Consider the following 26,715-nt stretch of genomic DNA (forward strand, 5'->3'; position numbering starts at 1 on the left):
AGAGTGATGGGGTTTTTTTAGCCACAGCAACTTATAAATTATTGTCTGCTTAGGCCTAGAGGACTCGGAATCTGTACCAGGGGAAGTTCCACCCGCACCAACCAAATTGTGCATCCAGTGGAAAAGAATGAAGACAGGACATAGGAGGTCAGAGGTGGGAGAGATCTTAGAGATCATCAGAGCTCCCTCTGATGGACCTGGGGCTCAGAGAGGTGAAGGAACTTGCTGGTCACACAGCTAGTGGGTGACAAAGCTAGAACTAGAACCTGGGTCTTCAGTCTCCCCCCCGGTGCTCTTTATGCACTGCCATGTTGCTTCTCAAACAGCCTAAGGTCAGATGCTGGCGCCTCCACTTATCAGGAGCATCTAGATGGAACAGTGAATAGAGTGCCAGATCTGGAATCAGGAAGATTTGCGTTCAAATCTGGCCTCAGATACTAGCTGTGGGACCCTCGGAAAGTCACTTAACCTTGTTTACCTCAGTTTCCTCATATGTTAAAAAATGAATAATAATAAGCACCTAACTCCCAGAGTAGTTATGAGGATAAAATGAGATATTTATAAAGTGCTTAGCAGTGTCTAGCACATAGTAGGCACTATACAAATGTTAGATATTAACATGAGGATAATGATGCTTATACTACCTACCTCACAAAGTTGTTATAAGGCTCAAACAAGATAATGTGTATAAAGTGCTTTATAACCACAAAGAACTCATAAGTATTCTTGTATCTGCCTCTTGGGGACCAGAAATTTTGGAATTTTGCAGAATCTAAGAAAGTATTGCAACCATGCATCTATAATATTGTTTGCATCTCCTTTTACTCGATCCATGTTCTCTCCCATGTGGGTATTCCCTTTGTTGGTGCAGGTCATAGCAGACCAACCTCTTCTCATCCTGTCTTTCTCCTGGCTGTGTCTTCCCAGACAGTCTTGGGTACCAGCAGAGGTGATCTGTTATCAGCCCTGGCTCTCAAGTCTTCCCAGACATTCTTGGGTACCAGCAGAAGTGGTCTATCTGTTATCAGCGCTGGCTCTCGAGCCTTCCCAGACAGTCTTGGGTACCAGCAGAGGTGATCTGTTATCAGCCCTGGCTCTTGAGTCTTCCCAGACATTCTTGGGTACCAGCAGAGGTGATCTGTTATCAGCCCTGGCTCTCAAGCCTTCCCAGACATTCTTGGGTACCAGCAGAAGTAGTCTATCTGTTATCAGCCCTGGCTCTCGTCTTCCCAAACATTCTTGGGTACCAGCAGAGATGGTCTATCGGTTATCAGCCCTGGCTCTCAAGTCTTCCCAGACATTCTTGGGTACCAGCAGAAGTAGTCTATCTGTTATCAGCCCTGGCTCTCGAGTCTTCCCAGACATTCTTGGGTACCAGCAGAAGTGATCTGTTATCAGCCCTGGCTCTAGAGTCTTCACAGGCATTCTTGGGTACCAGCAGAGGTGACCTGTTATCAGCCCTGGCTCTTGAGTCTTCCCAGACAGTCTTGGGTACCAGCAGAGATAGTCTGTCTGTTATCAGCCCTCGCTCTGGAGTCGTGACTTGCGCACTTCTGTTTTCAAGCTGGATGACATCCCTTACTCTGCTCCTTGAAAACAACTAATCCTGGAGAAGGCCCTGCAGCCTCCTTAGAATCACCATGCCTGACACCACTGCCCTTTGAGGTCCCTGCCATAGGGATTCTGCAGAGATTGTGGGGTTTGATGATTCACAGCTGAAGACCATCGCTCAGGGATCCCAGGTATTCCTCTATGTCACCTTTAAATGACTTGGCCAAAGTTAGGATGACAGTGCAACCCAAGGAAGTGTCCTCCTTAACATCCTCTGGGCTCTCCCACCCAGTGGTTGTGTAATCTTGGGCAAGCTTATGGCTCTGTCAAGCAAGAGTGTTGGACCCGAATGACTGCTAACATCCTACGTGTGCAGGCTCCTTTGAGCTCTGACCTACTAGAGTCTGACATTCTGGGTTCTGTTTGCCGAAGCCATCTCTGGCCCCGAGACTCTATCGTCCATGTTGGGAAGCAGTATAATGGCCAGACTGCTAGTCTTGGATCAGGAAAATCCAGGTTCCCCTGCCTCCTCTGACACTTATTGGAGGTGGGGCAGGGCTAGACTGGGTGCAGTGTAAAGAACATAATGAGTAGAATGCCTGGGTTCAAGTCTCACCTCCAGTGCTTACTACATGTGTGACCTTGGGGAAGTCACTTTACCTTCTCATCTATAAAATGAGAGCATTGTACTGCATGGTACCTTCCAGCTACTGTGAGCCTCGGTTTTCTCATCCATTAAATGAGGCCAGTGCCTATGACACCTACCTCATCAGGCTGTTGTGAGCCTGAAATGAAATGATCATGTCTGTAAAACACTCGGCATGCTTCAGAGTGCTATAGAGAAGTCCATTCCAGTTTTGGTCCCTGGCCTCTCCCAGCTCTGAGATTCTTTGTTCTGTATTCCAAGGTCTCACGAAGTTCCAACATCACACACAATACACTCTAGAGTCTCTTCCAACACTCACATTGTGTTCCAAGGTGTTCCGAGGTTCTGAGTTTTCATGTTCTATGTCCCTAGGTCATGAAGAGGGCAGGTGTTTAGTGCTCAATGTGAGGGAGAACAAGAAGCCCCCAAAGCCTCTCCTTTCTCTCAGGAGGAGGAGCTGGGGGGAACAGAGGACCCCTGAAGGAACAGAAGCAATAGTGCCCTTCATCTCCTTGTTACCCAAATAAACTCACCATCCCTACCTTCTGGAGTCAGAGACGAAGCTATGTTGGGACTGACTCCCAGACTGACCATTCACCAACTGTTAAGACACAAGCCCAGGAACAAAAGCCATAATATGTGAGAGCAGGGAGGGACAGTGGGACATGAAATGCCAAAGCTGGATGGACCCTCATAGTGTATGGAACCTCACCCCATTTTAAATCTACACACACGTATGTGGATGTGTGTACACATGTATGTGTGCATATATAAAATATTAAAGATATACACGTGTTCACACACATGTATGTGCATATATACGTATATGAATATATGGGTGTATATACGTGTGTGTGTGTGTGTGTGTGTGTGTGTGTGTGTGTGTGTGTAACAGGCCACTAGGTGGCACAGTGCATAGAGTGCTGGGCACAAATTTAGGGTTAGGGCTAGGAAGACTCGTCTCCCTGAGTTCAAATCCAGCCTCAGACACTTACTGGCTGTGTGACCCTGGGCAAGTCACTTCACCCTGTTTGCCTCAGTTTCCTCATCTATAAAATGAGCTGGAGAAGGAAATGACAAACTGCTCTAGTATCTTTGCCAAGGAAACCCCAAATGGGGTCACAGAGTCAGTCATGACTGAAGATGAGCGAATGATAGCAACAAGATATATATAATTATTCTGAATTTACCAAAAAACACAAACATTTCAAAATATAAAGGACAACAAAGAGGACTGTGATTAAAGTATGAACTTGTGTTACCTGTGGGATTTTTAAAGTATATTCAGTTTAACGTGGTAGCAACAATGCAGCCTGTGGCTCTCACCTCCTGAACTTTCTCTTCTGTGTGCATTTTTAATGTTCCCCCTCATTTTTCAGAGAAGGAAACTGAAAGCCAGAGAGGGAGAGTGACTCATTCAGGGCTGCCAAGGGGTCAGAGTATTGGGTAATGTGGCTGAGTCCTGGCAGACATGTCTAAGGCTAAATCAGAGCTGTCCTTTCCCATTGACTCCCACATTGCAGATAGGGGATAGGACCCAGTTCAAGGGTTGACCTTGAACCTGTGCTTGCTGGCTTCCAATCTTTCCTTTTTCAGGGTCTAACCACCTAGAGAGAGTTATCAAAAAGAGCTCCTTTTCCCCCCAGGGACCTCTTGTGAGCTAGGCTTTAGGTCTCTCAGCCATAGATGTTAGCAGTGGAAGGGACCATAGAGGTCTCTGAATCCAATTCATTCCATTTTACAGGTGAAAAACCTGAGACCCAGAGACAGGTGGCAAGTTGCCTAAGGCCTGACAGTTCAATTTAGGTGCTCGAGTCCATTTCACTGAGGCCCAAGAAGCGGCAGGGCCTCTCCTGTGCTCACCCAGCGAGCTAGGGGCAAGGCACAACCAGTGAGGGGATGGAGCATCTGAGCTCTCTTGCAACTCCAAGCTCCATGAGCCTATGATTCCATGTCTCCCAGAACCCCTCACCGCCTCCCAACCTTTGCCCACATACTCTCCTACATTTCAGTCTTTGCCCTCCTCTCCTTGGCCCATACAGACTCTTCTGCCAATAGAATGTCTGAGCTGGAAAGGAGCTTACTAGTCATTCAGTCCAACTCCACCTTCCCACCACTGCCCTTTGTAGTTGGAGAAACCAAGGTCCAGAGAAGAAGAGACAAACCCAAGGTCACAGGGTTACTCTAAAGATAAGCTAGTCACTAACTCACAAAATTTCAGAGTTGAAAAGGCCCTTGGTGGCCATTCCATGCAATGGATCCCTGACAGGTGGCCAAATGGACTTTTCTCTAAGGCCTCCAATGAAGGGGAGCTGATGCCCTCTCAAGGCAGCCCATTCCCCTTTGGGATGGGTCTAATTGTTAGGAAGCTCCTCCTTACATCTTTGTAACTTCGCCCCATTGCTCCTGCTTTTAACCTCTGTGGCCGAGCAGAATGTCTGATCCCTATCCCACGTGATGACCTTTCAAATGCTTGAAAGCAGCCATCACGTCCTTCCCGGCCCTTCTCTTCTCCAGGTTTAACATTCACACTTTCCCAACTGATTAGCATGTGGTATGGGCTCACGGCCCCCTCACTGTTCTGGTCATTGTCCTCTGGACACTCCCCCAGCTTATCAATATCTGTCCTGAACTGTGGGACTTGGAAGTGAACACACTTCTCCAGGTGTGCCCCAGCCAGACGAGAGCAGAGGGCAGCTATGTCCTCTGAATTCCTGGATGCCACGCTTGTCGTAACAGCCCCAAATTGCATGAGTTATTTTGGTCCCTCATCACAATGCTGACTCATATCAAGCTTGTAATCCATTAAACCTCCCTGTTGTTTTTTCAGACAACTAGCTGTCTAACCATACTTGGGCCTCCTGTACCTGTGAAGTCAATTTTAGGGACCCAAATGTAAAATTATAAATGTATGTCTAAATTTCAGCTTACTAGACTCAGCCCAATGTTCCAGCCTGTCGAACTCTTTCTGGATTGTGGCTTTGTCGTCCAGTGTATTAGTAACTAACCTTCCCTGATTTCTCTTCTCTCTATATTTGGTAAGTTAAACATTTGTCACAGAGCTGAGCACCTACATGAGCATACTTCCCTGGGGCATTCCACTGGGGAGACCTTCCAAATCCACACCAAACAATGAAAGACTGTCCTTTGACTCCTTCCTGAATACACCTAATATTACCACTGGGGAGCTCACATCTCTCATCTTTTCCAGAAGAATAGAATGCAATATTTTGTTATCTACTTAGCTAAATTTTAGATAAATTATATCTCCTTTATTCCTGTGGCCTACTAGTTTAGAAACCCTATCAAAAAAGGAAATAAGTCTGGCATTACCAGGCTTTGGGAAGCCATGCTGAATCTTGGTAATCACTGCTTCCCAGTCACTAAATATCTTTTAAATAATTTTTTCTAAAACTTTGCTAATAAGGGGTGGGAGCCAAGACTGTAGAGAAAAGACAGGGACTTGCCTGAGCTCCCCCAAATTCCCCTCCAAACAACTTAAATAACATCCCAGAATGTCTTCTGGAGCTGCAGACCCTAGTCATAGTTCCAGGGTAGAAAAGAGTATTTGTAGTTGCTCACTGACCAGAGCACATGCCAGGGGAGCAAAATACACATCACCCTAGATCATATCACCTTTGAAGAACTGAAAACTTAAAGACACACCCTTCCCCCAAACTAGTTCAGAAAACAGCTACACAAAAAATCACACAGAAGCTTAGAACAGTGCTTCATCCACCCAGGAGCACAGCTCAACTTTAACATTAAAAAGCTGAAAGTCAAGAAATATGCTGGAAAATGAACAAATAACAAAAGAAAGAAAGAAAGAAACTGCCCATAGAAAGTTGCTTTTTGACAGGGATTATCAAAACAAATTCAGAAGAAGACAACAAAGTGAAAACTGCTACCTCCAAAGCCTCAAAGAAAAATATGAATTTGTCTCAGACCCAAAAAGGATTTCTAGAAGAGCTCAAAAAGGATCTGAAATGGAAAAAAGGGAAAAAAGGGAAAAGAAATGAGAGTGATGCAAGAAAATCATGAAAAAAGAGTCAACACCTTAGTAAAGGAGGCATAAAAAATACTAAAGAAAACAACACCTTAAAAAACAAAACAGGCCAAATGCTAAAAGAGGCACAAAAAAACACTGAAGAGAAAAAAGCCTTCAAAAGCAGAACTGGCCAAATGGAAAAAGATATAACATTTTGCTAATAGTTTGTGGATTCTGTTCTCTTCCCTTCTTTGAAAAATAGGGTAACATTTCATCCTTTTCCAACCCTGGAGTAGTAACAGTTATAATAAAAGCTAGTATTTATACAGCACTTTAAAGTTTGCAAAGTGCTTTACAAATATTATTTCATTTTATCCTCACAGCCCCGGGGAAACAGGTGCTATTGATGGAATCCTAATAAAGCTGCCCCCAGCCCCAGCATTCTAACTTCCTTATGAGCCTCACTGAACAGCAGGCATGCCCTGATCGGACCACACAATCTGGTTTTAATCACAGCACAGGCCTCAGACTCAATCTAGCCACTGCCCTCCCCCCACTCAATATCCTAACTTCTTCATATATGCCTCACTGCCTCAGGTGTGTCCATGAACTCCTATTTCTCAGTAGAACACCAAGTGTGTCCGGGTGACGGGATGCTAGCCACTGCCCCCAGATCCAATTCTCATATTTGAAGAGGTGTGTCCATGCACTCAACCACAGTCACATCGTCCATTTAGCCCAAGAAAGAACCACAATACCTATCTTTCTTAACAGACCACAAACCACAGATAGGACCACAATAGCTAGCCAATCAGGAAGCAGCATGACCAGGATGTTTGACCACTAAACCACAGAAGGGGCTTCCCCTAAGATAGCGCCTGTGCAGTAATAGTAAAGAACCGACCTACAGCAAACTTATTACATAGAGAGGCTTATTATAATATCATTCTCATACATAAATACCCCCTCCCCATTTGGGTTTTTCTGTATGCATTGTGGGTAACTGCATACACAGTTCCACTGAAGCTGGGACCCCTCCCCCATCATCTAATCCCTTGATAACCCCCTCCTGCCTTTTTAATATTCATAATTTCTATTGCATAACCAGCATCATCACACTATAAAATTGCCTGTCTTGATTTACTAAGTTGCTGGTTCCTCTTGGAACTCAGCCTAATGGAGGACGTCATCCTCAATAAATCCCTTCACTTGGATTTGAAGTCATATGAATCTGAATTCTTTAAGATGACCCCCACAACACACCATGAAACTGGAACACTATTACTGTCCTCATTTTTACAGATGAGACAGAGAGGGTAAGTGACTTGCCCAGAGTCACACAGGTAGTACTGAGGTTGGATTTGAACTCAGCTCTTCTTGATTCCATATCTAGTGCTCCTTTCCCATTCTCCATAATCTTTCAGCTATCAGTTACAGTGACTTGGCAATCACATGAGATCAGATATTTAGATCTGGATGGGGCTCTGATTATTTCACAGATAAGTGTAATTGTAATGTAAATTTGAACATCTTCCCATCCGTTAATAGGCCCATGTGATTCGCTTATGTCACAGGAAGCCTAAGTCACACGTGGTATGAGGAGCTTGCTGAACGAGTGGAACAGGAAGGGTGAAGCAGGAAATTCTCAGAGCAGTTAGAATGGTAGAGAGAGAGGCCATAGGCAAAGAGCCAGCTAGGAATTGTTTGTTTGTGGGAAGGCCCCAACAGGGGGTGGATCAGCAGTAGGGGTGGGGAGGAAGAAGGCTTTGGGATGGAGTGGCTCCCTGCTGTGACAATGTGTGCTAACTTCTTAGTTGCTATGATGGATTGGACTTACTGGTTTTGGGGTTTGGTTCTCTGGTGTCTGAATAAATGTTTTTCTTCTGCCTTCTGTGTGAAGAGTCTTTTATATTTTAGGATTGGGAACTATGCTGGCATATCCATAGCAGTAGCAATGGTGATGAATATCACCTTGGTGATACAATAAGGAACTGACCCTGGAAAAAAATGAATTACTCAAAGTCACACAGCTAGTAATTGGCAGAGCTGGGATTTGAACCCAGGTCCTCTGATTCCCATCCTCCAGTCACCTGGATCAAGTGACTTGAATTCATCAAGAACAGCTAGGTGCCCTCTTACTATTTCCTTCTCTGGCCATCAGCTTATTAGCCATTTTTGTTCTGTCCATTCCTGGCCAAAGACTATTGTCTTTAGCAAACACACAGAAAAGGTATTAGCTTTCTCTCTATCATCAGTCATCTTCCCACCCTCACCAAGCAGCAGTTCTATCCCTCCTTTGATATGCCCCTCTTCCCCAATACAGTTTTTTACCCCGTCAACATCTTTTTTTCATCATCCTCAGACTCTCTTGACAGCCTCAGATCGTTCTGAGCTTTAGCGTGGCCAACATGACTCTTACCAGACTTTGCCACACTTTCTTTGGTATTGCTCTTCTTCCTCCTATCCACACAAACTCCTATATTTAAAATCCACATGGACTAGAAGTCCCCTGTGCATCTATATTAGTGTTCAGAAAACTGCTTTTATTCATCTTCACAACTGTTTCTATCTCCATAATTTCATTTTTGAGTTTCCCATCCCTCCTGGGCTGACTTCCCCAATGGAATTTTAATGCACCAGATCCAATCTATCTCTCCCTTGAACCCTTTAAATCTAATCTCTACAAGTCTTGGGAGGGTGTCATGGTATATCCCAACTTCTTGTCCTCTATCATGAATTTGTGGAAGACGCAGTCACTCCTGCCAAAGGTTCCAATCATTTCCACCCCCAGGCAACCCATTATTGTTCCCTTTTAAAAGAATTTAGATCCAAAACAGAATTCCCCCTTGGAGGACTTGAGTGACTCCATCTTCTGAAGAGTGAAATTGTTAAGACAAGTCATTAGTTACTCTGCATTTGGCAGAGAATAAACTCTGGAAGATGTCTCGATAATTGTAGTCCTCTATCCCTCCTATACTATTCCTCTCTGCAAGGTTTGTGATTTTTCCCAAAGTTCTCAGGAATTTCCTCTTTCTGTCCAAATGGTCTGTGGTACATTCGGATGACTTGGCAAACACTTTTGATTTTCACCCAAACTCTCTCCACCACACTTTCTCCTTTCTAGTTCCTAGATTTCCGCTCATGAATAATAGCCTGCACTTAATACTTTGCATGTTATTTCATTTGGTCCTCTTCAATATACAATCCCCCCAACGCTGGTTATGTATTCTGTTTGCTTTGAATATAGCTTCCCCATAAAGAGCCACAATCCAGGTATGAGTCTCATCCCACCAAGTCCCATTGAGATCTATAAGGTCAGGTATCAATAGCATACTTAACCCAGTACTCCTTGCTTGTTGCTTATACATCTAAACATAGACATTTGTGGCTGTGGATTTTACTATTGGTTCATTTCTTGGATTTTTGTTTCCTGTGGATCTCTAGGCATATGTATCCCACACTGGGCTCCACATGACTCTGGATGCACCACAGCTTTGAGCTGGGCCAGAGCTCAAAGCAGGTCCTATTCCATTAACATTACATCACGCACTTAATGTATTACAGAAACAACTCCAAAAGAAAAAACAGCAAAAAAAATCCCACTTTGCTTGCCATTACAGTATGTCAGCTGCTACTAACTTGATTATTGCTTCTGTCAATTGTATCTAGTTTATTGGATATAAATGGATTTTAGTGGATATATAGATGACAGTTTTCTCCTTTGCTCCTCCTTTTTAGTTCACTTCCCTTTAGAATCAATGAGCAATCATCAAGCAAACACATTCTTGGCCAGGAACTTTCACTCTGTATTTTAAGCCCCAGTCCAGAAATCCAAATCCCATTCTCAGGCACTGTCTTCATAGCTCTTCCACTTCCTAACATACTTTTCTCTATGTCTTGTCTTCAGAGGGCATCAGCACGGCCTGTGTCCCATAGTCTTCACTTTCTTGCCCAAGGTTTGGCAATGCTTTCTAAGTTATTTCTGGTGGCTTCATTTCTCTACTTCTTGTCTTCAGAGGGCATCGGCATGACCTGGCCCTATAGTCTTTACTTTCTTGCCCAAGGTTTGGCAATGCTTTCTAAGTTACTTCTGGTGGCTTCACTTGTGCCCACTTGAATGACCAGAAGTAGATAGTCATCCATTTTAACAAGGCTTGGAAGATTGGAAGAGAACAACCACTCCCTTTTAAGATGCGTCTCAGATTTGTTCTTCAGCATAATTATACGGTAGCTCATTGTCACCTCCATGCCCTCTGTGACATTCTCCATCGTCCCGCATTCTGACATAGCTGTTTCCACCTCAGATTCTTCAAATCCTTTTCCTGGAGAATGTCCCGTTGTCTACTCTTACTGAGTGAAATTCTTAGCCCTTATCTCTCAAATCACTAGCTTCTGGGAAAGGCAGTATCCGTGATGGTGTGCTGGACTCAGTTGGAGATCTGAATTTGAATCCTGGCTCTGCCAACTCACTGTGTGCGTGACCATGGGCCAATCACTTCCCCTCTTTGTGACTCAGTTTCCTCATCTGAGAAATGAGGTAGTAGAACTAGAGAGCTTCTGAGACCCCTTTCGGCTCTAGAGCTAAGATCTTCTTTAGCATTTCCTTAACACCTTAAGCAGCAAAATGGCGTCACGTCAGACCTGGAGGCAGGAAGACTCCTCTTCACGAGTTCGAATCTGGCCGAGGACTCTTCCTAGCTTTGTGACCCTGGGCAAGTCACTTCATCCTGTTTGACTCAGTGGAGCCCAGAAGGGCATAGTAGAGGTGGAATGTCAGATGTCAGAATTGGGAGGTGCCTTCGAACACGAGCTTAGGTGAAGCTTGGGTCCTGGAAGTTTATCAAGACCACAGACTATCCGAGGCAGGAGAATGACTCAGGGCCCTGCAGCAGGTCAAGGGTTCATCCCATCAAAAGCTAGAAGCCTTCTCCCCAGTGTCAGCATTCAGGCCCCTCGGCCCAGGCCTGCGCAACCTGTGGCCCACCAAAGGATTTTGGGCAGCCTGAGAAAAACATGGAGGATGTCTTCGAGGGCTGCCTGAAGTCCTTTGGCCCATCATCAAGCAGGCAGCATCAAACCATACAAAGTTTACACGGTCACAAATGGTATTTAGAGGTTGACTTTGTGATGTAGATGGAAACCTGAGATAGTTCCCCTTCCTGTTCATGATCCTACTCTGGCTCTTTGTTTCAATAAATAAAACTTTTCATTACCCTGGTTCAGTTCTATGAGAAAACTTCTAGGGGCTGCTTGGGGCTGTCTCTAAAACATATGGGATTTTAAGTATGGGCTACCCCCCCCCCACCAAACTGGCTGTTCAATGGCGGTGGAAGCAGCTGAAGCAGGCTCTGAGGGGTCTTCCTCAGTGACCTTCCCAGCTTCGGCCTTCCCTGGGTGACACTGCATCCTCTCCTCTGTCCTGTGTGATGCTCATCCCTCCTCCAGGGATGGGGGTCACGGCCACACAGCAACCCCAGGGAAATGCCTGTGCTGGAGAGGGGTCCCTTTGCTGTCTGGGAGAAGAGCCTTGTGCCTTCCCAAGAGCCACGCTGCTGCTGCTGCCCCTCCTCCTCCTTCTTCTCCCCCTCCCCACCATCCTTCTCAGTCCTCCTGTCCAGCTCTACCCCTTCCCCTGGCCCGTTTCACCCCTCCCCCAGTACAGCAGACATTTATTAAGTGCCTGCTGTGTGTGGTACTAGGTGCCCTGGGATGTGCACAATGACACGCAGGGGCTTGATGCTCCCACCGGCAGGTCCTCTGGGTGGGTCCGCAGGGCCGTTCAGAGGCCCAAGTGAGAAAGTGGAGGTCAAGGCTGACCCACCAGGCCAGACTCTCTGGTCCTATTCCCCTAAGACCCCGCAGCGCACACTAAGTTCCAGGCACAGGCCCCAGACTCACGCACTGCCCGATGCCCGGCCTTCCCAGGGGAGGCACACAAAGGCAACACGGAGTCCCCCAGCCCAGCCTCTTATTGTAGACCCAGGGAGGAAGCTCGGAGATCGCCGAGTTCATGCCCTCGTTTGGTACACAGGAAAACTGAGGCCCAGAAGGGGGAGTGGGGTTTGGGGAGGCGCCTCCACGTGGGGTCTGGGAGGCGGGGCGCGGCCGGCTGCTCCAGCTTCTCATTGGCTGCAGCCAGCGCGTCCCCAGTGGTTGCCATGGAGACACCTCTGGAAGGCCCAAGATCAGAACTGGGCAGAGATGCGTGGTGGGTGAGGGAAGTTGTCATGGAGACGGACTGGTCCCAGCCTTGCCACGGTTGCCCAGGAGAAGGAGACGCCGAGCGCTTGAGTCCTGAGGCTCGCGGTGCGCAAGCGCTTCCCGGGGGGGGGGAGGGGGGGCGGGGAGTGGGCCCAAGGCGCAAGCGCAATGGCAATTCGGCCTGCTCTTCGCGCTCGGAGGCTGCGCCTCTGGACACGAAGAAGCACCAATCACAGAGGAGGATCTGCTGCCACCACGTCCCCGCGCAGAAATCCACCAATCAGGAGGTGACGTGGTCTTGGGGGGGGGGGGGAAGAGAGGGAGTGGTCGGGTAACGTCACCAAAGGAGCCACCTCCCTCGGCGAGCCCCTCTCAGCCCCTCCCCCTTATAAGATCGCCCCCTGCAGAGAGGGCGCTTAGAGATCACTGGGATCTACCCCAGGCAGCCCTACCCCGGCCCGTTTGACAGTCTGGGAAACTGAGTCCCAGAGAGTGTTAGAGACGCGTCCAGGGTCACCCTGCGAGGTCAGCGGCCTGACCGACCGCTTCGGACCCGGGGCCAAGAGCAGGTGAGCAGACCCTGAGCGCCTCACCCTGGAAATCCCAGGATGGAGACCTGGGAGGTGCTTGGAGATCCCAGGATGGAGAGAGAACTGGGAGGTGCTTAAAGATCCCTGGGAGGAGACAGAGCTGGGACGTGCTTAGAGATCCCTGGATGGAGGGAGAGCTGGGAGGTGCTTGGAAATCCCTGGGAGGAGACAGAGCTGGGAGGTGCTCAGAGATCCCTGGATGGAGGGAGAGCTGGGAGGTGCTTAGAGATCCCTGGGAAGAGAGAGAGCTGGGAGGTGCTTGGAAATCCCTGGGAGAAGAGAGAGCTGAGAGGTGCTTGGGGATCCCAGGATGGAGGGAGAGCTGGGAGGTGCTTAGAGATCCCAAGATGGACTAAAAGTTTAGAGATTCCTGGGAAGAGAGAGATCCCAGGATGGAGAGAGAGCTAGGAGGTGCTTGGAGATCCCAGGATGGAGAGAGAGCTGGGAGGTGCTTAGAGATCCCTGGGAAGAGAGAGAGCTGGGAGGTGCTTAGAGATCCCAAGATGGACTAAAAGTTTAGAGATCCCTGGGAGGAGAGGTAGGAGGTACAAAGAGATCCCAGGATGGAGAGAGAGCTAGGAGGTGCTTAGAGATCCCTGGGAGGAGAGAAAGCTGGGAGGTGCTTAGAGATCTCTGGATGGAGACAGAGCTGGGAGGTGCTTAGAGATCCCAAGATGGACTAAAAGCTGGGAGGTACTTAGAGATCCCAGGATAGAGGGAGACCTGGGAGGTGCTTGGAGATCCCTGGATGGAGAGAGCTGGGAAATCCCAGAATGTACCTCACCTATCCCACCTCCTCTTTTAGGAGGCCAGTCTCCAGGGCAGGCTCAGCCACATCTGGCATCACCCCATTAGTGACTGCTTCAGCCTGGTTAGGAGCCAAGTGCCCCCCTTCCCCTCCCCAGCCTGGCCTTTCTTCCCTCTTCATTTTGCCCCTGAAGCCTCTGACACAGAGAGAAACAGGGGCTGCCTTTTAGAAGAGACTTTACCCAGCTGGAGTGCCAGAGAATGGTCCCCATGATGGGGAGGGATCAGGAACCAGGTGGTGCGTGTGCAGCCTGAGGGTCCTAGGGATCTGAGCCGAGAGAAGATGCAGGGGTGAGGGGGTCAGTGCCTTGGGGTGTCGGTCTTTGGTTTAGCCCCCGAGGGCAGAGCCCAGAGCAGTGGGTGGGGGCCATCCCAGGGCACAGACTTCCTTCCTGTGGAGCCTTCCCGCTGTGGAGCACACTGCCTCAGAAGGTAGCAGCTTCCACGACCCTGCCAAGGGGTGAAGCAGTACATGGGATGCCCGCCACGCACCATCTCAGCCTGGCATTCTCTAGGTCTGTGGACACTGCAGGCACCTCCAGTAATCCTGCCTAGCCAGTGGGCTGTGACCCATCTCATGCCACAGAGCTCTCCATGGAACTAGAGCTTAACGAACACTTGTTGAATCTACTCAATTGGGTTAGAATCATTGGCCGGGAGGGTTGAGGACTCTAGGGAGCACCTCATCTCTCCCTGTCCCCCATTTCCAAAGAGGCTCCAGGCCTGAAGGGCAGCCTGTGGCCTCTCCCAGATGGTTGGGTTCACTAGGCCCTGGTTGCTGATTCTCTTGGATGGGAGCTAAGCCTCTGACAGTAAGAGCTGGAAAGCTTGGAAAGGGAAGGTCCCACAGGACCCAAGACACCCCTCCAAAAGGGAAGGGGCATTTGCCGTCTACCACCTCCAGGCCAGTGGGGCCTGACTTTGATTCCGGGGGAATTTCTGCAGTGTTATTAGAGGGGTGATTTGTGACCTTTGAGAAAAGGAAGCTGTGATCAGGATGAGCAGGTGTGGCTTCCTCTGAGCTGTTCACACCAGACTGACCTCTCCTTTCTTCCTGGGACCAGGGGCTGACAGGAGGTCAGGGCAAGGCTCCCACCAAGGTCTCTCACTCCATCCACTATAGACATGTACAGTCTAGAGAGCAGTACAGTTCCCCAGATTCAGACCCCATTGAGTGCCCAGCCCAAAGAGCAGACATTGGTCTTTCTCCTGTGGAGGGGCCCAAGGACCAAGGACGCCCTGTTTGAAGATTTGCCGGTGACACAAAGCAGGGCACTGCACTCGAGATGATAGAATCAGGATGGCAGGCTAGATCAGTGGACCAAACCTGTTCCCCTGCCATTTCAGAGATGTGTGTGAATCTTATAGTTGGGCTCAAAAATCCGCTTCGCCAGTACTAAATAGGAGAGGCCTGGCAGTGGTGGCTCTTCATATGAAAAACACCTGGGCTTTGAATGCAGCTTTTGACTTGAGCCAGGGGATAGGGCAGTGAGAAGGGCCATTAGGCCCCATAAAGAGGGCAGTGGTGTCTGGGGTTGGGGAGGGGAGGATCCTGCTGTTCTGGGCCCTGCCCAGAGGATGAGGAAGCTCAGCTCTAGGCTCCCTGTTCTAGGAGGGACCCAGGTGAGAGGTCAGTGGCTAGATAGAGGCCACCTAGATGGTGGAGGGCCTCCAGGTCATGCTATTGAGGAGCCAAGATCTTAGGGGGAAAGGGAGGCTGCCTTCAGCTGCATGGCGTCCAAGGGACATGCTTGGGGGTGGGGGGAAGCACCCAGCGCATTCTGCTTGGCCCCAGAGCCTAGAACTAGGCTCTAGAACTGTCCCTGGAAAGCAGGATGGTTGACAGTGTTCAGACTCATCCCAGCCAGGATAGATCAGGGATCTTGTCTACACCATCCTAGCAGCAAGCAGGCAGGCAGCTCCCCCACTCCCTCCCAAGCCCCTCTAGATGCTCATCTGCCCACACTCGGAAGTGCCCTTGGGGCTCCAGCACCTGGCCTGTTGGCTTCAAGCCAAAGCCACTGGGAGCACCACAGAGCCCCAGGCCTGGAGTCAGGAAGACCTGGAAGCAAATCTGGCCTCAGACACTGGCTGGCTCACCCGGGGCACATTCCATCTGTTTGCCTCAGTTTCCTCATCTGTAAAATCAGGATAACAATTGCACCTGCCTCCCAGGGTTGTGCCCAGCATGGCACCTGGCCTGTGATAGGCCCTCAGTGACTGCTTGTGCCCTCTCCTTCCCCAGGGACACATCTAGCCTTGGCACGTGGCTTCTGTTGATGGGGCTTTTCCAGGTCTAACGTCCTGTGCTCCATGGAGCCCTCTATCTCTGATGGGCTCTATTTTGAGGTCCTTCCCTGGCCCAGCATCTGCGTCCTGTGCCTGAGGGCTTCTCTGCCCTGCTGTTCTGGGCTCTATGTCCTAAGGTCCCTTCCACCCCCAACATTCCGTGTTCTCAGCTCCCCTTAGTGAGCTCTGATGGTTGGGGTTCCGTAGGCTAGGCTCCCTCCCAGTTCTGATACATTTCCAGCGCTTCTTAAACTGTGGGTCACAACCCCATGGGGTCTCAACCCATGGTTTAAAAAGCGCTGAAGGGGTCTCAAGTGGAAAAAGTTTGTCTAGGTTCTCAGGTGCTCAGTAATTTGCATCCAAGGCCCTTCTTCCTTTGTTCATAGAGAAGGAAGAAACTTCTTCCAAGTCATAGAGCTAACGGATTTGAACCCGTCTCCTGGTGAAAGGAAAGAAGGAAGTGACTTGGCCAAGGTCACATATCTAGTAAGTGTCTGAGGCAGGATTTGAACCCAGGTCCCTCCTGTCACTGAGTAGGGCATCCTTCCATTACACCAAAGGAAGGGATTCCAGGTAGAGGAAGCACGTAAAGTAAAGGTGTGAAGGCAGAGGACATGGGGTATATACTGGCACTGACAAGTCTCCCAGTTTGACTGGAGCCCATATTGCATTTAGGGGAGTAGCCTGAGATATTTGGAGATGTGCAAAGCGTGTAGGAAGCTGTAAAAGTGTAAGGCAGAATTTGAGTCGGCACCTCCCTGAGAGCCAGGCACTACTTTGCAAAGACCCATCTTAAAGTTGAGAAGAGGGTATAGCTAGTGACTGAGTCAGGACAGGTTCGTGACAACTGACGGGCCTTCATTGGCTCAATCCATAAAGTCCTGTGCCCAAGTGACAGAGACACTGCTTGGTAACCATCGTGGTCAGCCTTCTGTATCCTCAGCCTCCATCTAGGGCTAGGCTGAATGACCCCGAAGGACCCTTCCAGCCATCTCCCCTGGGAAGCCTCTATGATGGGCTTCTCCTTCTCTCCCCACCTTCCTGAGGCCCTCTTTGAATGCACCTCCCAAAGCTCATCTCTTCCCATAGACACTGCTTGGTGACCCTCATGGTCAGCCCTTTGTGCTTGGCCTGCCTCTGGGTAAAGTCGGGGCTGGGCTGAATGACCCCGAAGGTCTCTTCCGGCCATCTCCTCTGGGGACCATCTATGATGGGCTTCTCCTTCTCTCCCCACCTTCCTGAGGCCCTCTTTCAATGCAGCACTCAAAGCTCATCTCTTCCCATAAGCACTATCTTTCTAATCATGCAAAGAGCCGGAGAAGATGAGGCTGGCAGGGACTTCAGAGATCATTCAGTCCACCTGCCCCTTTTGCAGAGAAACAAGTCAAGGCCCCGAGAGATCATCCATAGATCGTTAGTGGCAGAGCTGGCTCGTTAACCCATTACCCTTTCTACCCTACTTGTTTCTCCATTCCCCTATTTTTGTTTTCTTGGCCAAGAGATTATTTTTGTGACGTTTCTCTTTTCATTCTTGTCCAGCCCAGAAGACTAATATGGAGGCAAATGCATCTTCTCCAAAGGCCAACTCTTCTGAAGACAAATCCCAGGAAGTCATCTTGGAAAGGCCAGCAAGGCATGTCCTCTGGGACCCCAAGTGTGGGGACATCCGCACCACATTGGAGAGTCAGAAGGGAGACCCATTGGTTCAAACTCATGAGGAATCTGCTTCCTGGAACGGAAAAGGCTTCAGACAATTAACAATCAATGGAACAAAAGCCCCTAAGGAGAAGAAAGGTCAACAATACAACGAATGTGGAAGGAGTTTAAATCTGAGCTCAGACCTTGGTGCACCTCTCAAGACACACCCTACAGGAGAGAGACCCTATCAGTGTGAAACATGTGCAAAAAGCTTTAGGCAGCTTTCAGACCTGATTAAACATCAGGTAATCCATGCTGGAGAGAAACTCTATGAGTGCACTGAGTGTGGGAAGGCCTTCGGTCACCACTCCAACCTTATTCGACACCAGAGAATCCATACAGGAAACAGACCCTATGAGTGTAGTGAATGTGGGAAACTCTTCAGTCATAGCTCATCCCTTATCCAGCACCAGATAACCCACACCGGAGAGAAACCTTACAAGTGTAAAGATTGTGGCAAAGCCTTCAGCCGGAGTGCCTATCTGACAGAACACCAGCGAATTCATGTTGGAGAGAAGCCCTATGAATGTGGTGCTTGTGGGAAAGCTTTCAGCCGGAGCACATACCTTGCCCAGCATCAGAGAGTTCACATCAGGGAGAAGCCCTTTGAATGTGGGCAGTGTGGGAAAACCTTCAGCCACCGATCGGCCATTGCCCAACATCAGATCATTCATACGGGAGAGAAACCTTATGAGTGTATTGAGTGTGGGAAAGCCTTCAGCAGGAGCACGTACCTTAGTCAACATCAGAAAATTCACATTGGGGAGAAGCCCTATGAATGTGGGCAGTGTGGGAAAACTTTCAGCCACCGATCGGCTATCGCACAACACCAAATCATTCATACAGGAGAGAAGCCTTATGAGTGCAGCATTTGTGGGGAAGCCTTCAGCCGAAGCGCCCACCTCACTCGCCACCAAAGGACTCACACCAGAGAAAGGCCCTACGAGTGCAGTGAGTGTGGGAAGGCCTTCAGTCATAGTTCCACCCTCATTCAGCATCAGATAATCCACACCGGGGAGAAGCCCTATGAATGTAATATGTGTGGAGAAGCCTTCAGCCGGAGCGCCCATCTCACCCGCCACCAAAGGACTCACACCAGAGAGAAACCCTATGAATGCACTGAGTGTGGGAAGGCCTTCAGCCATAGCTCTACCCTCATTGAACACCAATTCATTCACACTGGAGAGAAGCCCTATAAGTGTAATGAATGTGGGAAGGCCTTCAGCCGGAGCACCTATCTTACTCAGCACCAGAGAATCCACACTGGAGAGAAGCCCTATAAATGTAAAGAGTGTGGGAAGGCCTTCCGTCTCCGCTCAACCCTTACTCAACATCAAATCATCCACACTGGAGAAAAACCCTATGAATGCAGTGAGTGTGGGAAGGCCTTCAGCCAGTTCTCTACCCTCATTCGGCACCAGAGGACCCATTCTGGAGAGAAAGCCTAGCGATATCATAGAGCCAGAAGAGCTGTGAGCTGAGCAAGAGCCAAGAGACTTCAGGTGCCCGTCTGCTGCCCACGTGGTGTTCTTGGTCAGATCAGTCAGCTGCCTCATGCCCCAGTCCCTTCATCTGCCCAACAAGAGACTTTAACTAGATGAACACTAAGCTGGCCTTTGGGATCCCAGGTGAGTCCCTCCTCTTCTTGGTACCTCGCTTTATTCAGATGAGGGGATGGCCAAGATCCCTTTCTACTCTCTCGTTAATTCCGTGATAACTCTGCAATGCAGCGATAGTGTCCATTCATTCCTTTCCATTTGTCAAAGGTCTGTAGCAAAGGTCTGGGCTAGGGACTTCAGCCAGGAGAAACCCATGACTTAGTGAATAGAGAACTGGCGTTCTGATCAAGACCTGGATTCAAATTCCACCTCCAACATTTACTGTTCAACTCAATTCAACAAACATTTGTTAAGCACCTACTGTGTGCCAGGCACTGAGCTAGGCTGTCGTAGACACAAGGACCAAAATGAATCAGACTCGGGCCCGGAGGGGCTTCCGTTCTGACCCAGGGAGCAGGAAATGAACAGAAAGACAAAGGACCGTGTAACCCCGGGAACTGCAGCCACAAAACGGGCCTGATAATGCCTCTGACACCTAACTCACCTGTACTCACCTGCCAGTACGGGTCAGAGGAGAGAAAGTCTGCGCAGACTGGGCGCAGATGGCGGCTCCATACCGGGAATGCGGGCTCGTTCACACAGTGCCGTGAGGCGCCCAGTGAAGCATTCTGTGCAGCCCCGTCGTTCAGATGAGGAAATCGATGCACAGAGAGGCCGGAACTGGCTCCAAGTCACAGAACAAGAAAGGATCAGATCCTGCATCTGCCCCACATTCCGCAGCCCCCACACAAAGGCAGCTAGGTGTGGAAGGGCGTGGAGCTGGGCCCCAAGTCATGAAGTCCTGAGTTCAAATGCAGCCTCAGATACAGCAGCCTTGCCGGCTGTATGACTGTGGGCCTGCCTCAGTTTCCTCAACTGGAAAACGGGTGTAAGAATAGCACCTACCTCCCGGGACCATTGTGAGGATCAAATGAGAAAATATTTGTGAAGTACTTAGCACAGTGCCTGGTAAACAGTAGGTATTTAATAAATGCTCCTTCTCTTCCTCCCTTCCTTCCTTTCTGCTCCATTCCTTCCTTTCTTCCTTCCTTCCTTCCTTCCTTCCTTCCTCTCTTTCTCCTTCCCTCCCTCCCTCGCTCCCTCTCTCCCTCTCTTCCTCCTTTTCTCCCTTCCTCCCTACCTTCCTTCCTCTCTCCATCCCTTCCTTCCTTCCTCCCTCTCTTTCTCCTTCCCTCCCTCCCTCTCTCCCTCTCTTCCTCCTTTCCTCCCTCCTTCCTTCCCTTCCTTCCCTCCTTCCTCCTTTCCTTCTTCCCTCCCTTCCTTCTTTCCTCCCTTTTTCCCACAGCTCTAGCACTTTTCCCATAACACCAAATCTCCAAAGTGAAGTTGACAAGGGGAGGCTTCAGTCTGAGGAAGCAGAACATGCTGAAGGTTCCGTAGAGATAATTAAGTCTCTAGACATCCCTCCCCCATTTTATCATAGGGAAATTTGGGCCCTTGACAACCTGCACCCAGCCCATGGCCACCTGGGTATTGGCCAAGTGAGAAGTAGAGCCCAAGAGTCCTGGCCAGCCTACTGTTTTCCCCTAGAAACCCGGAGGGAAAGGGCAGAGATGTGATCGTTCAAGAGCAGGACCAGCTTCAGTTCATTCTGTGGTTATGGCAGTGAATTAGGCTTCATGAGCCAAAGCAGGGCCTTCTGTAAGGAGAAGTATGCTCTGGAGGAGAAACCAAATCAGAACCTTCATTTTACTGATGGGGAATCTGAGGCCCAGCGAGGTTACTCAGCTAGTAAGTCTGAAACAGGTCTTGAACTTGCATAGCAGCTGTAGAGCCTCTTGCCCCCCACCCGTCCCCCCGTGCTTCCTACCAGTCCATGCTGCCTGGTGTCACTCACCCAGGTGTAATAAGGGGAAGATGTGTCTCAGTACTGGGGAGCTGTGGCCCTCTGGCTCAGGGTGGGGCTGGGGGAGCATCCTTCTGCAAAGACGATGACTGGGAGAATGAGGGCGCTGCCACCTGGCATCCAGTGCTGGAAGCCCAGGAGGAAAAAGAGCCCAAAGTTTGGTGGGGAGAAACCTGGTTACTAGTAACCTCGATGAATTCTTTTTCAAATACTTCCTGTTTATGTGTTGGATGGTGGAGCTGGGACCCAAGAAGCTCTCCAGGCTAGAATGCTGAGCCAAAAAGATGACAGTGAATAGGGAAAAGTGTCAAATGGGCTTGTTTTAATTGACTATGCAGACTCAGAGTGGGGCATGGGGAGGAGACACAGGAAGGCAAGTCATCTGACAAAGATCTGGAGGTCTTGGTGGACCACCCAGGTCAATATAAATTTACATTGTGTGATATGACTCCCAAGAGCACCAATGTAATCTGAAGCTGAGCTAAGAGAAGCCGTCAGGGAGATGATAGTCCCCCAGTCTTCTGCCCCAGCCTCCGCATCCTTCCCCTGGAGGAGCAGGGAAGGCTCAGCCTGAAGGAGACCTGTAGCAAGAGGGCTGATTGCTACTTTCTAGTATCTACAGAGATATCATGTGGAATAAAGACTAGATTTGCCCTCTTTGGCCCCGAAGAACAAAATTAAGGCCATTGGAAAGTGACAAGGAAGCCAAGTTTGATCTGATTTAACAAAGAACTTCCTGACAATTAGAACTAACAATGAAAACAGTTGCCTAAGTAGTGAGCTCCCTGTCACGGAGCTATTCAAGTAGAGGCAAGGACTCCATGTGAGGTGGCTGTTTTAGAGAGGACAGCTGCTGCAGGGAGGGCTGTGTGGATTAGGTGGCCTCCGAGGGCGTCAGAAGGCCTGGAACCTAAAGGGAGATGGGATGCAGCCTCTCCTAGCCCATTTCCTGAAAGGTGAGCCTGTGTCATGAACAGATGTCTACAGGGGTTGCCCTCACAGATGCTGGGCTCCAGCCCAGGCTTAGGTCTTTGCAGCCAGCCCAGTGGACCTCCTCACCTCTCTGCTCGCTTCACAAAACTTTCCTGAGCCCCAAGTGAGAGATGCAGGGTGGAGCAGTGCAGAGACCCTGGCCCTGGCTGCAGGAAGGCTCTGTTCAAAGCCTGCCTGGACACTTGGGAGCCCTGGGGGAGAGAGTAGGGAGAGAAGCCCACCACCAAGATCGAGCTTAGAGAGGCTGGGCCCCTCCCCTCCTGGAGTTCACCTCCGAGCTCACCCCATGGCCTGGAAGGCAGAGAGGAGAGGACCCCCAGAGGGGAGTGAGCAGTGCTCAGTGAGTCACTGACCTGCCTTCTCCTCTCCTCTTCCTTCCTGCCTTTCTTCTTTTCTTTCCCCCCAGGAAAGAGGTGCTGCCTGCTTGTTATTGAAGGAAAGAAATCTGCATTTTGGGCAGTGGAGATGGGACTTCCTGAATGTGGAACCACAGCCTGGTGGGCACTGAGGATGCAGAAGATGATTCTGTTATTAATGCATATAGCCCTGTGAGCTCATCAGGGCCTGACAGATGAGTAGACCGAGGCTCAGTTAGGTGTAGCACCATGCCAAGGGTCGGTCACACAACAGTGGGGTCCAGTCCCCTGACTTCAAGCACATCCAAGCCCCTTCCATTCCACCACCTGCCATGGGAGGGTATCTCCTGCCTGCAGGCCCTCATTGGTGACCTGCCACAGCCTCTTGGTGCCCACTAGGATCTTGCCAAGCTATACAGCTGGCCAGAAAACCCTCCTCTATCACAGGATCGTGGTGATGACAGGATTCTGCAAAGCTTAACCCAAGTAAGCAGCAAGCATGTTTTAAGTGTGTTTTGTGCCAAGCACTGCCCTGACTACTAGGGATAGAGGGGGAGGCCAAGACAACAGTGAAAGTAGCCTTACCCTTGGGAGCTTACATTCTGCCGGGTCCAGTGCTGATCATTCTCTGGGTGTGTCCCCTAAACTCCACCCCCGTTGGACTAAAAGCTCTGGGCCCTAAGGGTTCAGCCCTAGGGCCTTCATGCAGCAGGTCCCCAAGTAAAGTTTGCTTAGTTGAATGCAATAAACAAAAGCAGGATTTTTGGTAGCAAGATGCCTCACAGCTCCCAGGTACTGAGGAGCCCTGGTAGTGGTGGCATCAGATCCCCAAAGGCTCTCCAGCCTCTGTGATGAAGCCCACAAGAATGTCCCTGGCCAGGGTCTTTGGAAGAGGAGGCCTTGTGGCCCACACCATGACTTGCAGCTGTGGATACAGCAGCTGTCTGGGCAGTCCAATCCAGCCATTAGTGGATGGCTTGATGTCCAAGCTCTGCCTCACTGGCTCAGCCAAGGTAGGCCCAGCAGCAGAGGGCTGGCCTCTCCAACCCATGAAGCCCTGGCTGCCAGCATGTGGAGGGGTTCCCATCTGTGGCAACGAACCACCAACCCCCGAAACATTGGCATATGTCAGGCCTCTCGCTTTGGGAGGCTCCTTGGACGAGATAGCCTCTGAGGTCCCTCCAAGCCTGCCATCCTGCCTGTCTGTGTTAGAAACCCCCAACCAAAGCCCCTGAGACTCCTGTGTGGTATAAAGGAGACACTGAGTCCTCAAAGTCTACACCAGCAGGTCCTTCCTACCAATGTGGGAGGGTTTGAAGTACAGACCCAGCAAATTCTGACCTGTGGTCACTCCAGCAGGAAGTAGCAGATCCCAGATTCACACCCAGGTCCTCTGAGTCCCAAAGCAGCTGTCGTCCATGGCACTGGGCCCCTCCTATGATCTCTGCTGCTTCTTGTACATCAGTCATCCTTGGGAATATTCTGCAGCCTCCTCCCATACATCTCTCCATCCTTTGGGAGACCTGTGGTTTTGCTTCTTCAAAGCCTCACAGACATTCAGCAAACATCACCAGGAAAATAATGGTGTTTAAGAGATGAGTCTCTGAGTCAGGGCCACAGCCCAGCTCATTGATAGCGCACCGTCATTTCCCAAATGCAGTCCAGCCCACCCTCTTCCTTCTGTTCAGTTCTGGGCTCAGCTCATTGTCTATCTGCAGCGTTGGTCCCACACACATGTACTGATGGACCAGCCCAGTGGACCAACCATTGAACTGCCTGGCACATTCTGAAAAATAGGCATTTTTATCCACTTGGTTTTTCCTGTGGCAGTTGTTAGGCCTGCCACGGGGACAGTCACTGTGGCTCTCACTGAGAAGGCCCCATGACATTCTAGGGTTCAATTTAATGAGCTCAGTGTCACCTCAGGTAATAGTATAATCCAGGGCATCCCCATGAGGGTGGTAAAGAGTCCAGCCTACACCTTCACATGCGATGCCTCATTGAGTGATTGCATTTATTTAGGAGCCTTGTGTGATCTTGGAATATACATGAGAAACTCCTCAGCAGCAGAGAGCCTTTCAGGCCTTGCTGAGTGCTCTGGAAGCCGGTGCTGTCACATCATCAACAAGCAGTATGCATGGTGGACTCCCATTTTCTATGCCTTCCACTCCATTTTGTGGCTGAAAACATGGCCTGCTGTAGAAAGACACTGGTATTTTCATCAACAATACCCTGTGCTCACATGCCAGCCATCCTCATAAAGCAGGAAAAAGTAGGCATGGGGTCAGCAGTGATGGCTGCTCTGGGGATAGACCCTCTCCAGTGGCCTAGAAGTGGCACTGGCTTCTCCAGTGCTAGGCCAGCAGAGTATGCTTGGTCAGTCCTGCTCAAAAGACCCCCAGTCATCTCTAAGGACCAGCCTAGCTGAGGACAGAGGGCCCACTGGTGGTGTTGTCTTTGGCCATGGTAGCCCATGCTAATCTTTTTATGTGACTGAGAAATAAACATTTATTCCCTTCCAAAAGCAAACAAAACAAAAAAACCCTGAATGGTGAATTCATTTTTTCCCAGGAAATTCATATTTTGGATTTTAGACCAGGAGTTCTTAATGTGAGGTGTATGGATAGATTTCAGGGGGGATCTGTGAATTTGTACAGGAAAAATAATAATACAGCTTTATTTTAATATAATTGCTCTCTTTTGCAATCCTATGTATTTTATTTTGTGCATTTCAAAACAAATTTAGAGAAAGAGTTCCTAGGCTTTATGAGACCAGCTTCCAAAGAGGGCAGTGACCCGAGAAAAGTGAAGAGCAAAGGAAGAAAAGTACTCCACCTGCCACCGAGTCATAGAGATGGAGTCCACATCCCACATTGTGCAAGTGAGAAAAGGGAGACCTAAAGAGAAGTGACTCAGCCAGGGTCACACAGCTAGGACATGGCAAAGCCAGACCTCCCACCAAGGCCGGGACTTTCCCCTACCCACACTTTGCTGCTTCTAGTTACACTCACATTTAGCTGTCACGTAATGGATTACAAAATGTTTCCCTGGCCGCCACCCTACGGGGCAGGTCGTGGTTAAGGGCCCATTTCTGGACTTAAGAAAGAGACCCCAATCAGATCATACTGAATATAAGCCAGGATAAAACAAGGCCAGTGGGCCCCTGGGTTTCTGTCCATGGTTCTGATTTGGGACACTTAGCACAGCACAGCATGCCGCCACCCCCAAGAGTCTGGACAGCTCTGCCAACCCTGCAGCTCTCGAACACAGGGACACAGAGGGTTTTATACTCTGAAGCGAACAAAGAAACTGGCCCCTGCTGTAACTATGCCTGTAGCAAAGAGACTAGATGAGGCTGCCCTGGTGGGTTGGGACAAGTTAGTCAGCAAGCATTTATTGAGCCTACTATGTGCCAGGCACTGAGCTAGCACTGGAAGACAAAGGCCAAAACAGCCCCTGCCCTCAGGGTACTCCTAATATGGGAGACTACATTTAAAAAAACTGCACACAGACAAGATATATACAGAGTAGGGGGGTGGCAATCTGAGAGGGGATGGCAGCAGCTGGGGGGACTGGGGAGGCCACTGAAGAAAGTGGGATTTGAGCAGGGTCTTGAGAGTTGATGGGGGACATTCCAGGTAAGTCCTCTGGATTCATCGCTCAGTCTCCATGTCATCACACACGTACTCATCCCCATCCTTGGAGAAAAGGTACGGTCTCACTAGACTGCATCAGGTCTGCAGATGCCCCACCACCTTACAAATGAGGAAAATGAAGCTTAGGAAAAGGAGTGACTTGCCTAAGGTCACACATCTAGGAAGAAACAGAAAGCAAACCCACAGCTCCCGTTGCCCCACGCTGCATTCCCATACAGTTAGGTATCTGTGGACAATCAGTACACTGTCTTTTTCTCAAAACTAATTTTTATTTATTTTTTTGTTTTGTTTTTTTGTTTTTTGGCAGGGCAATCAGGGTTAAGTGACTTGCCCAAGGTGACACAGCTAGTATATGTGTCAAGTGTCTGAGGCTGAATTTGAACTCAGGTCCTCCTGACTCCAGGACTGGTGCTCTATTCACTGTGCCACCTAGCTGTCCCCAAAACAAATTTTTTATATCAATTCAGGTTGACAT

At 49.4% G+C, this 26,715-nt stretch overlaps 1 protein-coding gene across 1 annotated transcript in view; it reads left to right on the forward strand.

Moving 5' to 3' along the window:
• Positions 1-26,715, forward strand: part of LOC118837563 (zinc finger protein 420-like) — a 218,041-nt gene that overhangs the window by 18,091 nt on the left and 173,235 nt on the right. Inside the window, exons 7-8 of the mRNA XM_036744518.1 lie at positions 18,064-19,166; positions 19,684-19,693. Of these exons, the coding sequence (XP_036600413.1) occupies positions 18,064-19,166; positions 19,684-19,693 (1,113 nt within the window). The remainder of the gene's footprint in view (positions 1-18,063; positions 19,167-19,683; positions 19,694-26,715) is intronic.

Source organism: Trichosurus vulpecula, chromosome 2, assembly GCF_011100635.1.
Source record: "Trichosurus vulpecula isolate mTriVul1 chromosome 2, mTriVul1.pri, whole genome shotgun sequence".
NCBI lineage: Eukaryota > Metazoa > Chordata > Mammalia > Diprotodontia > Phalangeridae > Trichosurus > Trichosurus vulpecula.